The 15,078-nt window shown below is 34.2% G+C and overlaps 2 protein-coding genes across 15 annotated transcripts in view; one reads left to right on the plus strand and one right to left on the minus strand.

Moving 5' to 3' along the window:
- The window catches only part of LOC129948589 (coiled-coil domain-containing protein CG32809), a 413,266-nt gene that overhangs the window by 272,171 nt on the left and 126,017 nt on the right, over positions 1 to 15,078 (plus strand). For 13 of the 14 annotated variants that reach the window (XM_056059705.1, XM_056059709.1, XM_056059713.1 and 10 more), the window contains 3 exons: positions 4,248 to 4,419; positions 4,510 to 4,856; positions 5,664 to 5,726. In XM_056059705.1, the coding sequence (XP_055915680.1) occupies positions 4,248 to 4,419; positions 4,510 to 4,856; positions 5,664 to 5,726 (582 nt within the window). The remainder of the gene's footprint in view (positions 1 to 4,247; positions 4,420 to 4,509; positions 4,857 to 5,663; positions 5,727 to 15,078) is intronic. The other variant, XM_056059711.1, reaches the window with a different exon arrangement.
- LOC129948591 (uncharacterized) overlaps positions 8,976 to 15,078 on the minus strand; it is a 44,258-nt gene continuing 38,155 nt past the window's right edge. Inside the window, exons 5-6 of the mRNA XM_056059719.1 lie at positions 10,048 to 10,269; positions 8,976 to 9,967 (exon numbers count right to left, since the gene is read on the minus strand). Coding sequence (XP_055915694.1) covers positions 9,230 to 9,967; positions 10,048 to 10,269 — 960 coding nt within the window. The 3' untranslated portion in view covers positions 8,976 to 9,229. The remainder of the gene's footprint in view (positions 9,968 to 10,047; positions 10,270 to 15,078) is intronic.

The raw sequence follows: 15,078 nt of genomic DNA on the forward strand, positions 1-15,078 counted from the left end.
ATTTAAAAAGAAAATACGTCGTATACGGCACAGTGTCCTAACAGAAACTACTTAGTTAATTGAACAAAACAAAAATATTTTAAAAATACGTGGACAAAATCAAAAAGGAATTCATTTTGGCCTTTAACGATTTTACAAAATTTTAAATTTCTTGAAAATAATAATCTCTTTTTTAAATCTCTAACAAATGTTCCGTACGGAGTTCAATGCTATTTTCGATGGCTTTAATTTAAATGTATGAATATTAAGTTAACAAGATAAATTAATACTTGGATGGATTGAAAATGATAACCTTCTTTCAATTGTATAAATATAATCCAAAATGATTGTTATTTAATATCTATGTCAGCAATGTAACTTGACCAACTACTTTAACTCGAACTATACCCTACATTATTATGTATGTATGTATGTACGTACATACTACGCATTTGTAGTTTCTAATTATTAATCCCTCTTAATTATTATTCCTGTTTCATAGAAAAGGGATATAGGTTTCACTGTAGAGTATCTACTTTAGTCCTGTATTTTGAATGCAATGGTTGTTTTTATTTTTAGTAGGTTCTATGGTTTTGAACTCTGTTTTTGTTTTTGTTTATATTATTTATGTATTTGTTTTCTATAAATTTTGAAGAGTATGTGTGTGTGCCACCGGAAATGTGTTTGCTTGTTTTTGATGGGTGGTACGAGTATAAAATCAACAGGCCTCTTTGCTAGGGTGTTTTTGTTTTGTATAAATTGTAAGGTTTTTGTATTTTAGAATAAATTTAAGTTTTTTGTTTGAGAGTGAAACATCCCAATATTATATATGTTTTGTTTTATTTTGCATTATATTTAAATTATTCTTCAAATAGTTAAGCTAAAATTGTTTTTGTTTTTTTTTTTTCGTACTGGATAATATCCCTATTTTTACATCCGAACAAAATAAATAAATCAATACATTGTTCATTTTTTTTTGTTAAATACCTTCCAATTTGAATGAATAAGTTAATTGTTATTAAACATTCTTTAAAATGAAATAGAGAATGACTTAAAGGTTTAATCAAACACAAATGCTATAGAAGTAATAACTGGCCAAATTATCACGGTATTTGTTAAACAGAAAAACGAAAGGACATTAAATAGCAATTGATTTATAGTTTAAGTGAGTCATAATACGCAATTTTCATTTCTATGAAAATTGGGAGATAAGGTGATGTTTTAACTTTGTAGAAACCATTTTAACTATGAACTTAGATGACACTAAAGGTATTTAGTAGAGATATGCGACTCAAAGACTTGCATACTAAAAAAGAAAGTGTTCCACACTTCAATTTTATCGAATGCGATTGACATTTTTAACATCATAGCGTAGAAAGTTACTGTAGTCGGTCCGATTTGAAAATTTTGACATTAAGCGACGTTTCAAGGTCCCTAGAATCCAAATAAAAGATTCTTAAATAGATGTCTGTGCGTGCGTGTGTATGTACGTTTTTTGACCATATTAAATGAAACGAAGAATAACGTTTTTGACATCTAGTAAAATTTTGATAACAATCGAATGGACACTTTCTTGCAAAAAATAAAAACACATAGAAAACATTATTAAATCTTGATACAAATCTATTTTCGACTTAAACATCTTTCCAAAAATTTAATATATTGGCTTGAAACGAAATTCGTATAAGAATACAAAAGTTACTTTTTTACAAAGAATAAAATTTACAAAATATGGTATTCAAAATTATTGATGTTCGATTCTCGATATCTTCTGAATAAATAAAGGTATTGACTTCAAAACGATTTAATTTTGTGCTAAATTTTCTTAGAAAAATCCAACCTGAAATGCTACTAAAATTGATAAAATTGGTTTTGGACTAAAAACCTCGTGAACAAAAATAGATTTTGAAATCAAATTGTTTCATTCTTTGTGCAAAATATAGTTCGTAATTTTTAGTTAGTTTCTTAGAGAACTTAACTGACAACTTTTTTAACAAAATACGGAAATCTTCAAAACCAACAACATAGCTGATAAAAAATGGTTTTCGACTCAAATCTTAGGAGAACAAAAAAAGCTTTTTTGGTGTTTTCAGTGTTGTCTTTTTTTTTTATAACATACATACAAATTTTAAATTTTGTGTGAAAAAGTCGTTTGGTTTGCAGTTATAAGTGCTTATATTTGTTTATAATACACAAATAAAATATTTGGCATTTTTGATCATCAAATATTATCAAAACATTCTAAGAGCATAAAAATGATTAAAATTGGTTCATTCGTTCTTGAGAAAACGGTTCTATGATGGTATGCTTCTCGAGCAATACAAAAACATGTTTTTTATATGAAAGAAGCCAATTCTAGAAAATAAAACTTACAGAAAATTTAATAAAAATGAATCGGTTCGTTTTTGAGAAACAGTATAAGAATTACTGTTTTTTTCGTCTTAAACAAATTAAAAAAAACACGCATTATGCGAATCGGCTTAAAACCTTAATTTACAAGTTAGAACTCAATCGATGCAATGGTTTCGGCTATGGGGGCAAGGACAGGCATACAGACGGGTGCAATTGGGGAAACGCTTTTTTCGACTTTTCCACCATTGCTAAGTCAAGTTTGGTTACAATAGCGAGTCTGAAATTTTTCACAAATGCAGTACGTGCCATTTAGTATCTATTTGTCGCAAGTAAAAATGAGCTGATTCGAATTGAAAAATCTCGTTCAAAATACTACAACTGCATACATATGCATATATTATGTAGTGAAGATAAAAAATTAGACATGGGATAAATGTTTCAGCGGGAAATTCAATAAGAAACATCGAAACACCATTTGCATTTTAGAAAGTCAAACTTAGTCATTTTTAAATCTCCTTGTGCGGTGGAAACACCAAAAAGATTTATTTAATCTAAACTGAGATAAACCTTTGGTGGAAAAATAGCAAAACTTAATTATCTTTTCTATTGTTTTCTCTTGCAAAATAAGTCCAGTTAGTCCATTTTCATAAACAAAACTAAATAATATCAACAGTAGTAGTACAAAGTAGACATAAGACACAAAAGGAAATATGCTCTTTAAAATAGATGTCCTGGAAACAGTTATTAGGACTCGATTTTTATATTGAAGTTAAATCAGGTATGAAAATGGAAGTCGAATATGAGCGTGGAAGTATTTAATTCAATAATTGCAAGTAACTACCTTTTTGAAACTTTATTATTGTATTTTCAAAAATACATACAAATAATTTTGAATAAATTAAAAAAATATGAAACAATGTCCAGGTTTCGCTAAATAGAGTATTTTTGTTTGATGCAAACAAAATTTTGAAATCTAGACGATACTGACCTTCAATATAAATACAAATTATTGTTCTGATAAGATTTAACGACGAATGGAAAATAAGCGGGGAACTTTTTCTAATTCAAAATATAATTAGGAAGTTATATGCATACCTGACTCAACGCGTTAAAGATTTTTGAATAATTTTTATAATTTAAAAGACCTGCGTTTTATATCATTCGCTGAAACTTTTACGAAACAATTGACGTTTTTTTCAATGTGTAAATGTGAACACAACAAAGCATTTCTCAGCTTTTTATTTTAATACGGGGAGCCTTTTTGTTTAGTTTAAAGATCAAATTTTTAAGTTTCCATAAACTAAAATTCTTTGTACCATAATTTAAAAAAAAAAACGAAAGGAGACACGTTAAATAATGCTTTTGATATGTTATGTTGTTTGATATTATTATATGTAAAAAATTAGGAATAATCATTTCTCAGGTTCTCCGACCCAATTTTTAATCATTTTCTAAGTTTGATGCGTCCCTAAATACTATCAGTTGAATCTTGATGCAAGGTTAAAGTGAATATTTATATCATCCACCAGCAGAATAATTTAATAAATATTTCTTTCAATATATATTTTATAAAACCCATTAACCTGTTTTGAGACCCCTATTTTTTGTGCGTGCATATTTTTTTTATTTGGTTTTGAAACTTATGCTCTAATCTTGTTTGATTCTTAAATTGCATGTGTTTTTCTATCATTTTTCATTTGGGTTTTTCCTTTTTTTTATTAAATTAAAAAATAACGATTTTCCTTAAAAGTTTCCATAACGTAGTCTCTTCACTGTTACCATTTTATATGTCTGCAACACTTAGCCATACAAAATCAGAAAAACAACAATTTTCCAATTATTCAATTTCCTGTAAAAAAAAAAGTAAATCGAAATCTTTTGAAAATTCCTTCAAACCTTCCATCATGCCAAATTAGGGTCAACCAATGCGTGGTTATGCGCCTATTAATCAAGGACCTCTATTCGATGAGGACCCTGGAATTATGTCAGAAGTGGAAACAGCCAGTACAGGATTTCGCAGAGGCGGTAAGCAACGTTCGTCGCTGCCAGTAGTTCGAACACCATCGAAAACTTTGGAAAGACCTCTGGGTGGGTTTAGTTCAAAATTTTTATTTTTTTATTTGTTAAATTTAGTTTATTGTAAAATGTGGAAAGATTTTTGATTGAGATTCTTTGTAGGATTAGTATTCCTTCAATACCGTTCTGAAACAAAGAGGGCTCTTCTTCCAAACGAAATTACATCGATCGACACAGTTCGAGCACTATTTGTACGCTCATTTCCACGCCAGTTAACCATGGCCTATTTGGAAGGACCTAATGTTAAGATATACATTCACGATGCCAGCAAGGATATGTTTTATGAATTGGAGGATGTGCGGTCGCATTTAAGGGAGATACGGGATCGATCAGTTTTGAGGTTATTTGAGTCAAATGAAGTTGCTGCCCCGCCACAAGTGTTGCCTGGAGGACCGGGTATACCACAGCCATTGCCACAAGCTCAACCAGCCCACTGGGATCAAGATCAGGTAAGAAAAGTCTATTGAATAATGCTTTTCGTTTGAACGAATTGTAATGTAATGTGCCGAAATATTATTATTCATTTTGAATATTATTGTATACTCGGTTTGAATCTTGATCTGGTATCATTTTCAAATTAATTTGTATTTGATTTTTTGACCTTCTGAAAATAATTCTTCACTTTAAAATACTGCGCAACAATCAAAATGACTTATTTCGTCAGTTTTATTAAACCCCTTAAATATTTTGTTTGCGTTTTCAACACTTTTAATTGGTGCAAGATTCAAGTTGTGCCTGAATTTTATGGCGCCCTTTAAGTCGAAGAACCGGCAGCAAATTTTGGGAGTGGAGTGATATCCAAAATTCCTTGATATGAATATGTAGATATACACACCATTATATCAAATTCAACGGTCTTGTAGGTTTCTTTTCAATTGTAGTCAGGGGTAAGCGTTCAAAAATAATCATTTTTCCGATTCTGACGTAATGGTATCCATATTTATAATACATGAAAAAATTAGAAAAATCAACTAATTACAAATTAGTGTGTCCAAAACGCTAACCAGACATATTTTAAGCTTTTTCAACTTAAGATGACTTACTCATGTTGTTATCATTTCGACCTCAAAATCGGAAAAATGCCCATTTCGAACGTTAACCCTATCTACGGCTGAGAAAAAAAAACCTATCAGACGGTTATCACTCAACCCCAACATTTGCTTCCGGTTCTAGGTCTATTTATTTATTCTAAACTAATAATGAACGTTATTAAGATGTATAATACTTCTTTCATTAATTTCTTTTTATTTTTTCAGAGTTACTTCAGCGAACCAGAATTTGATTCAGAATATCAACATCAACATATCCATAAGTCAAAGGTAAGCCAAGAAATTGTCTTTTTGTACTTTTGTATTTGGTTACTATTTATTTCAAATTCCGAGTAAGACTTATTTATATTTTGTTTCGTTTTATATTATTTTTATCAACTTCAAATAATTGTATTTTATTTTATTTTTAATGTTTCTATATATTACATTACGTATTACCTGTGGCATGATAGTTAGAGCGTGGACTTTCATTACAAAAGGTCTTGGATTCAATCCCTTCCTGTGTCATGTGAGGAATTGACAGATCCTTGAATAGTAATTCTTGCCATGAAAAGTGCTCTTTCAAATTATCCGTTTGAATTCGGTTTAAAACTGTAGGTCTGCTCCATCACTGACGACATTAGCCGCACGCAGGAATGGTTAAGAGTTGTAAGTCAGTAGTCCCAAGCAAAGCTGGATTCAAAGTCCAGAGGCCTCGGGCAATAAAGAAGCGGAGGCCCTCTCGCGCCAAATTTTTTTTTTTAAATAAAGTAAACCCTTTCTTTCACTCGAGTTTTTTAATAAATAATTTATTGTAGATTCCTTTAGTATTGAAAAAACACATATAAATATAAACAAAAAAAAATTATCTAAAATTAAATTTTAGGGTTGACGAAGGGAACCTTTCAGGAGAGAAAGCTGCGATAGACGGTTATGTCCCATCGTGGTTCGAAGACTTTTTTTTATAATATTCATTTTTGAAAATGAGCGCTCTCCAGTGCAATTTGTTACCATCAAAACCAAATACATTCTCAATGCTATTTCGAGATTTGGGAATGTAGATCAGAAATTTTGAATTTTAAGAATTTGGTAGCAAAATAGTTCAGACTATTGATCTGTTTCATCGTCCTTTTCCTTTTTGTATAAGGCTAAGGCTCTAAATCATGCGGATACATTTTCAATAATCCCTCTGCTGCAGCGTGCAAATTTTTAGCATCCATCTTTTCGATGTGATTTAGGAATCTAAATCTCGAGCGTACAACCTTATAGGCATGCAATCTTTCAGTAAGAAAAACGGATAGTTGGTCAATCACTGGGATGAAGGCTGATGCTTTTTTATTTTTGCTTGGGTGACAGATTTACGTCTTGTGTTTTCCCGTAATCGAGCGGATTCAACCTCACATTTCTCATTCTGGTGCCGGTGCGTGATGGTACATATTCATAAGTATGGGATATTTTTTTTTTTTGGCTGCTTCCTCGTATTTATCAAAATCATTTTGTTTGGATTCCACGAATTATTTTAATTAATTTTAATTCAAGAATTATTTTCGGGTCTTACAACCATCTTGTTTGTAGCGTTGAATCCCTTCAAGATATTGTTCCAAAATGTTGCAAAAAAAGCTGTTTCAAACCATACTCATCTTCTGTAGAAGGTGCGTTGATCCATTCTTCACGATGTCTTTTTGCTCTTTATTGGAAGATATGCTGGTTAGAGCTTCTTTGATTTCAGAATAGCCATTGACTTAGGCTTTCGTAGCTTCAGCTCGACAAGACCAACGAGTGTGGTTGAGTTTTTTCAAGGCTTTTCTTCTCTTATAATTTCTCAATCATAATTCGGTGCCGTTCTGTACTGCTGACTGTGAAAAACGTGTACAAATTCTGCACGAAGTCAAAGAATTGAGCAGCCGATGGACAAATTACCAATTAGTGAATAATAATTCATTTTTCGAAGAATTGAAGAACACCGATTCTTCATATACACCAATTAATTTATTAGTTCATATTAGTAAGAATTTGAAACAAAATTGTTCCGAAGTCTCTATTGTGGGGTCCCCCGTTTGGGGAGCCCCGGGGCTTCCACCCCGGTTTCCCTTCCCTAAACCCGGCCCTGTTCCCAAGTTCCCAACAGACTGTTGCGCCATATAATTTATTTTACTGCATTTGATTTTTGTTTTCTGTTTTAACTTTATTTCGTCTTGCTTTATTTTGTGATGTTTTATTTTTATTATACAGGGTTATTCATTTTTCGTTTCGTTTTCAAAAGTAAACGTAAATAATGTTAAGTTTGAACGTTGCAATTATGTGTAAGATTCTACATCATTTAAATGACCACCACGCGAATTGTTGCAAGCATCGCTTCTTTTGAGGTAATTTTCGTCCACTTTTTGACACATATTGGGCGGTCTTTCAGCTTCAACTTGAAGAAAGTTGGTTTTTAATTCAAAGGTTTATTTACGTAAACACTGTCCTTCGCGTAGCCCCACAAAACAAGTCCAGGATTGGCAAATCCAATGACGCGACGAGAAATTACGCGGCCAGGAGATGTATCTAGCAATAAATCCATACTTGCTCGAGTTGTGTTCCACGCGGCACCGTCTTGTTGAAACCACATATTTCCAAGTCGTATTGTTTGATAGCGGGTATAAAAAAGTCGGTTGTCATATTACCATAATACTCCCAATTGATGGTGACAGTCGTTCCATCGTAGGTCGTTTTCGAAGAAAAAAGGTCCAATCACACCTCCGGGCTAGAGATCGCACCAAACAGTAGCTTTTTATGGATGTAATGGCTTCTCTTTAATTACTCAAAAATTCTCAGAACCCCGAATACCATAATTTTGTTTGTTCACATACCACCAAGTGAGAAATGTGCTTCGTCGCTGAAGAAAATTTAGTTCGAAAACTCACCCCCCACTACCTGTTGTTTTAGCACCCATTCGAGGCATCTACAACGTTGTGAATTGTCAGCTGGCTTCAGTTTTTGTGTGAGCTCGACTAATATGGATGTTGGTGTAGATCCAAATGCAAAATACGCCATAATTTACCGTAAGACAGTCTTATTCCTGAGAACGTCGATGAATCGACATATTCTGATCTTTGGAAACACTTTAAGCAGTGATATTTTCAGTGATACGAGCGAAACGATGATAAACAGGCGTTACAATTTCTGTAACCAATCCAGCCTTATAAAATTTTTTAATAATTTTGTCAGTTGCTTGCGGAGTTACACTATTATGTAAAACCTCTTAAAGAACGATATTTGGCTGTGGCAGAATCACTATTTTTATGTTAGGTTCTTTAACAATTCGTATGAGTTGTGCGACAGTTAAGCTTTCCATTTTCTTAAAAGTCAGACCTTCAACTGAAAAACCATTCCTATAGTTTTGAAACCGCAAAATGGATAACCCGTATTTTGTTTTTTTTTTTTTAACTCTATTTTATTTTATTTTACTTTGTATTTGTTATAGTAGTTTTCATATTTTATACCTTATTTATTTATTATTACTCATTCTCCTTTTACTATCCAAGCAATATTATTTTGTTTTCCTTTTTTTATATAAAACTTTATTTATGTCTTTTAAATTATTACAAAATAAAATGAATTGTATGACTTATAAACTATGAACAATTTTTACAATTTTACAAATTTAACAGTTCAATGGTATACATTAAAATACAATTTAACTGTCTACATGGTGGTATAATAATGATGGATTTCAACTCTCTTTATCTTATGTTCGCTGACTAGTGAAACTATAAGTTCCTCAAAAAATCTCTCCAAAAACAAAAAAGAAACTAAAAATGACCACATCGACCCACACTTTGACCATCCAATGCTCGATTCATACTAGCCATGGCATTTTTCCATGCGAATACTATCGCACCCTGGAATGGTTCAATATCGCAATTTCCACAGAATTCCATTACTGCCTTAACTTCCTCTTCTGCCGGCTCACGATCATGCTCTTTGATTTCATCTTCTATATCCTCATGATCTAGGTTCATTTTCACCTTCAAGTCGTGTTTAAAATCCTTGCCACCGAATTCCGCTAATCCCTCGAATTTGAACTCTTCGTCGTCGATTATAGAACCATCCTCAAGGAATACCAATCCGCGTTTGTTTACAACCTTTTCCTTGTTTTTCATTTTGTCATCGAGGCTACGCTTGAAAATTAACCTGCTGCCAGATTCGTCTACAATTCGAGGATTAATTGAATTTGGAATGCGGCTGTCGAAAACTGTCACTCGTGAGGGAAGTCCGTTCGGACCTGTGGACCCAGGCGAACCGGGCAATCCTCCAAGTTGTTGAGCTACAAGGCGGCTGTTTGTGTGAAACTGGCCATTTATAAAGTTCGTGTTGATTGTAGCTTGCTGCGGACCTGATGGGCCAGCCTGAAGTGCTAGTGCACTCACATCGGAATTGGGTCCAATAATGTTGTTCAAGGTTTGGGTTGGTTGGGCGAAGTTGATTCTCACTCTGGTGCGTATTTGCCCATTGGCCAGAAGGTTGTTCATAGCCAGAGGTGAATTGATCTGCAATTAAAATAAAACCGGCATTATGTTCGAGAACTGCGAATAACATTTACAGATTTTTTGTTTTTATTTATACTCACGGTCGGTGGAGGGGTTTTCGTTGTAGTAAGTTCAAGTCCTTCATGATCGAAATGGTGCACGTGGTGATGCTTATGATCTCGATGCGCCTTACCAGCACTCAATGCCACTCGATAGATCTGTACCATAGTCAGTTCGAAATGCAGTCCATGAGCAACGTCCCCAGTCTCAGATGGCCCACCAGCAAACAACATTCCATTGGCAGGAATCTTATGCGAAACCAGCTGTCAATAAAATTAAATAATTTTTCTTAGTTTAGTGCTGACAGTTTTTTTTTCATTATTTTTTAAGAAAAACTTTTAACAAAACTTAGTTAAAGTCTTAAAAGTTCAAATTTTGTCTCTAAATTGTTTTGAATTTCAAAGTAAGGCTGTTTTTGTTACCCATTCGTTACAACGTTAAGAAAAACAATACTATACAAGCGATGCATTATTATATTAATAAATAAAGCTTAATTAATAAATCAATAAAATAATCAAAGTGGGAACACCTGCAGTTAGTCATTTTCGTGTTATGTAAGAATGCAAGTCACTTTATGAGGGAAGAAGTGGCGAAAAGACGGAAATCTTATAGACTAAAGAGCCACATGAAAGTATTGTTTCAGGAAAAGTTTTGAGGCAGGTTTTCCCCAACCGATAGATACTCGTAGTTGAGTTGTCGTCAGTCACCACCGCAAGTGTCATGATGTGTTCGGCATTGCTTCTTGCATTGATTAAGCTGGAAAATACTGGTTCCTAAGCAACAACAAACTAAGGAGTGCAAAATTCGTCTTTTATCCCAGTCTCAGCGCATTGGGTTAGACAGTCAGTTTGGCTAATGTTTGGGTTAAGTGTTTTCAGTTTGTGCCGCAAACATTGATCGCTTAAGAAAGGAAGACGGAAGTTGATGTTTTCACCTTCCACTCCTAAGATTCAACACGCAACACGGTGCGGTGGCAGGCATGGCCTATGGATGGCGTGGCGTCGCGTCGTCGTCGTGTCGCATCGCTGAAACAAGTTGTTGCTTCGCGCTGATGAAGCTAATGTTAAAGAGAACTAACTGACAATGAAGAAAACGCGCTCTATGTGAAAATGGTGGATATCGGTGACAACAGGAGGAAGAAGCACACATTAGGTACAATGCAGAAAAGTTGACAACTGACAACAAAAATGAATTTAAATAAACTTTCGTTTTCCGTGAAGATGATTTCTGAATTTGTGACAAGTTGTAGTGTTGCGAAGGCCTGGGTCTGGGTTACAGGAAGAAAACGAAAGATAAACTTTATTTAATGATACATGTTGTAGGTGTTTTGTGTTTCTTACTTTTTATTTTTTTGGAAGAAAAGTTTATTTAAGACATCTGGTGGAAGATAAAACACAATTTGTATGATGTTTGGAACTTGTCCCACGCAGATGATATCCATCATAATTTAAAATTTTAGTTTTAACTTCCTATCCCAGACCAAAAGTATATTTTTATTTGTGTTTAGGAAAGTTTTTAAGGGAGCTACCTTGATGGATGTCTTTGTATTTTAACCTTTCTGTTGTGATAAATTTACAGAAGTTAATGATTAATTTAGATAATTGATGATGTATATCAGCTTGGGTTTGTTTTTAAGAAAAATACTTAGGAGATAGAAAAATAGGTGATTTTTGTAACTGAAGTTATTGCTCGGAGAAGCTTTGAGTTAGGTTAAAGTGGCTGCAGATACAGAATCCATACACTTATACTAAAAGAAAAGGCCCATTGTGATACCGCAGAACCTAGATAATTACTTCTTACTTATCAAACTATTTTGAGCTTTTTATGAAGAGAAGAAGATATTTGGTATCCTTATTAGCTAGTTCACTAGGATTATCGAAAAGGTAGTCTCCCAGATGAAGTGTCGTCTTAGTAAAAGAGCAGGGCAAGTCAAGAGAAGGTGAGAGATTGTTTCCTCTTCTTCGTCGTCCAAACAGCTCTTGCAGAAGTCATTTGTGGCTAAACCAAGTCGTATTGCGGTTCTGCCTGTTAGTGAGTGTCCCGTAAGGACACCATTAGGGTGCTAATATGAAATCTGCTTTGAGATAACAATTCTTTAGAGCGCTTAAGGTCCAGTAAAGGCCATATGACTTTTGTGGCTACGCACGTTGGTAAATTGTGCCACCTAGAGTTTGCTATCGCAAGAGCTGTTTTTTTTAGCAGAAGTTTACATGTATAGCTAGCAGATGAAATAGGTATGACGGTTTCATTTTTAAAGAGTTTATCGGCTCAACAATTTCCAACAGAGTTGAATGTAAATTTGCTGCGCCATCTCTTTAAGAGACGATCGACAATCGAGGGCCGTTTGAGATTTGGTTGAGAAACCATCAAGAGATTTAATAGCAGCCTGACTGTCAGAGAAGATGCGGATATTAGAAGTTGATATCACGTTTTCACTTAGCCAGGAGAGAACCTCTTTGATCACTAAAATTTCCGCTTGAAAGACGCTACAGTGATTTAGGGAGTCGGAATGAGATGCTTATATTAATCTTTTCCGAGTACACACCACTATCAACTCCCTCATTTGTTATGCAGGAGTTTTTTTGTCTTTCGGTTCATATCTGGATGGAATGGATACCTGAAAGTTCTTTCCAAAGTGGGATTTTGGAATAGTGTAGTCTATGCACTTTGGTATAGAACCAAAGAGGTTCAAAATGATGGAGTGCCTCACATTGTTGTTGGTCCATTGAGATGAGGTGTTGAGTCTTATAGCTGTACTCGCTGCCAATTATTTGCTGAAGAGGCCGAGGGGTGTCAGATGGAGGAGAGTGTCTAACGCTGCTGAAACATGCAGACTCTGCTGAGTTTGTTGTAGTATGTGACTTTCTCCAGTGCAGTCCACCATACTGCAACCCCGTACATAACTATTGGTCGGATGACCGCTGTGTATAGCATTGGTTATGCGAGGTTAAAAACCCCATTTGCTTCCTTGGACTTTATTGCAAATGAAAAGAGATACTGTAGCTTTCTTCACTTTTTCCTGAATATTAAGTTTCCAACTTAATTTTTTGTCTAATATCAGACCAAGATATTTGGTTTCATTGGTAAAATTTAGTGGTACACCTTCTATTGAAGGAGGTACAATTACTGGGATCTTGTACTTTTGACGATTAATACTAAGTCTGCAGTGATCAGCCCATCTAGTGAGCATATTAAGTGCGTCTTTCAGTGTATTAGGATGTTTTCCTAAGATGACGATAGCAACATCATCGGCATACGCAATCACTCTGTAGCCTTCCCTCTCAAAGGAGTTCGTTAACCACTATGTTCCACAGCAGAGGGAACAGAACACCACCTTGCGGTGGTTGATGTTCCTGCTTTTTAGCATTAGATTAATCAACTCACAGAAGTGGTAGCTGATGTGTCAACGTTGTTGAAAGTGCCCCCAATATCCAGGAAGCCAACCAAGGCTGTTTCTACCGATTTCGTTTTGTAGTAAGCAGGCTGAGACATCGATAGTCTCTTATCAATGCTATTACGTACAATGGATACCAATCAATCGTTGCAGAGTTTTGAGAATGAATGATGATAGGTTAATGCGTCTTAGATCTTTAGGGTTGACATGCGAGCATTTGCCCGCCTTGGGAATTAAAACTACCTTTACTTCTTTCCATCACTGAGGTATATAGACCAGATCTAGACAACTTTTGAAGATCATATCAATGATGGGCAAACTTATATCGATGGTATGTTCTAGCTCAGCTGATATGATTTGACCTGGACCTGCAGAATTATAAGGTTTGGAACTGTTCAGAGCCCATGTCAATTTTTCTTTTGTAACAAGATCTTGAGGAAAAGTTAAGTTAATACCCGACCCATGACGGTTTCATCTATAAACGGATTTGAAGTTATCTAGGAAGCGGGTGTCTAATAGCAGGCTTAGCGTTTCTTCGCAAGAGTTAAGAGTTTTTAAGACAACTAGGTATGGTTGGATTTGTCGAGAGAATCGTCCAATCTTGGGGGTGTCTAGCCTTTTTTGCACTATTGAAACGAAGCTTTGGGACACTTCCACAATTGCTTTTAGAACTTTAGAATTGATACTGTTTAAATATAAAAAATTACTAATCTAATAAATAAGCAAAAGAACGAATTTTCGAAAGTGACACTGACTTTGGAGAAAAGTCAATTTTTTCGGATTGTTTTCATTTTTCAGATGACAAAATCATTGCATGTACAGTTGATCTAAGATAGAGGTTGTACTGAATTTCGTTGTTCTTAATATTAATCTTTGTTTATTAATTTATGGGCTTTAAGTCAAAAACTAAACACTTGCTTTTTTTATGACGTTTTGTCCATGTTTATGGACATATTCTGGTGAAAACTTAACTTAATTTCACACAATCATTGTTCCTCAGAAACACAAAAATAATCAAAAACTTGCGAGTCTAACTTTGACCTTAACCCCACATATTAACGAACAAATATTCTTTTCGAATGATCACCTTTTTAACAATACCAAATATTTTACTAATTAATTCATAAAAAGGCTTCATTGGTCCAAAACTTGAATACAACTCAAATATTTGGGCAGGTGCCCCTGAAAGAAGTGTAAGCCTGGTAATAGAAGGTGATAAAACTGTAACCGAAACAATCAAACCGCTTGAAACCCACCTCAATGTTTCATGCCCTTTCGATTTTTAACCGATGTATTTAAAAATAATGTTCCGTCGAATTAACCTGCTAAATCCCCCCTCTAACAACTCAGCTGTAATACTCTCACTTCCATGGAATACTCATCATATACTCTTTGAGCTTAATTTCAGACGAACTGTGAAGTATAGAGATTCTTTTTTTTACTACACATCGAGAATGTGGAATGCTTTGAAGAACTCTACCTTCCTGAATGCCATTTTAATATTAAATACTTTAAGATCAATGAATATCTCTTAAATGCATCCCTTTTAAGACGGATGTAAAAAGGTTTTTTCTATCCAGACGAAAAGTAGGTTTTTGTATCTTCAGACTATCCTTGGACAACCTATTCCCCATAATGCGTTTAAGATTGGTTAAATGTAACTTGAACGTGTATAGAT

Source organism: Eupeodes corollae, chromosome 2 (genome assembly GCF_945859685.1).
Source record: "Eupeodes corollae chromosome 2, idEupCoro1.1, whole genome shotgun sequence".
In the NCBI taxonomy this organism is placed as follows: Eukaryota; Metazoa; Arthropoda; class Insecta; order Diptera; family Syrphidae; genus Eupeodes; species Eupeodes corollae.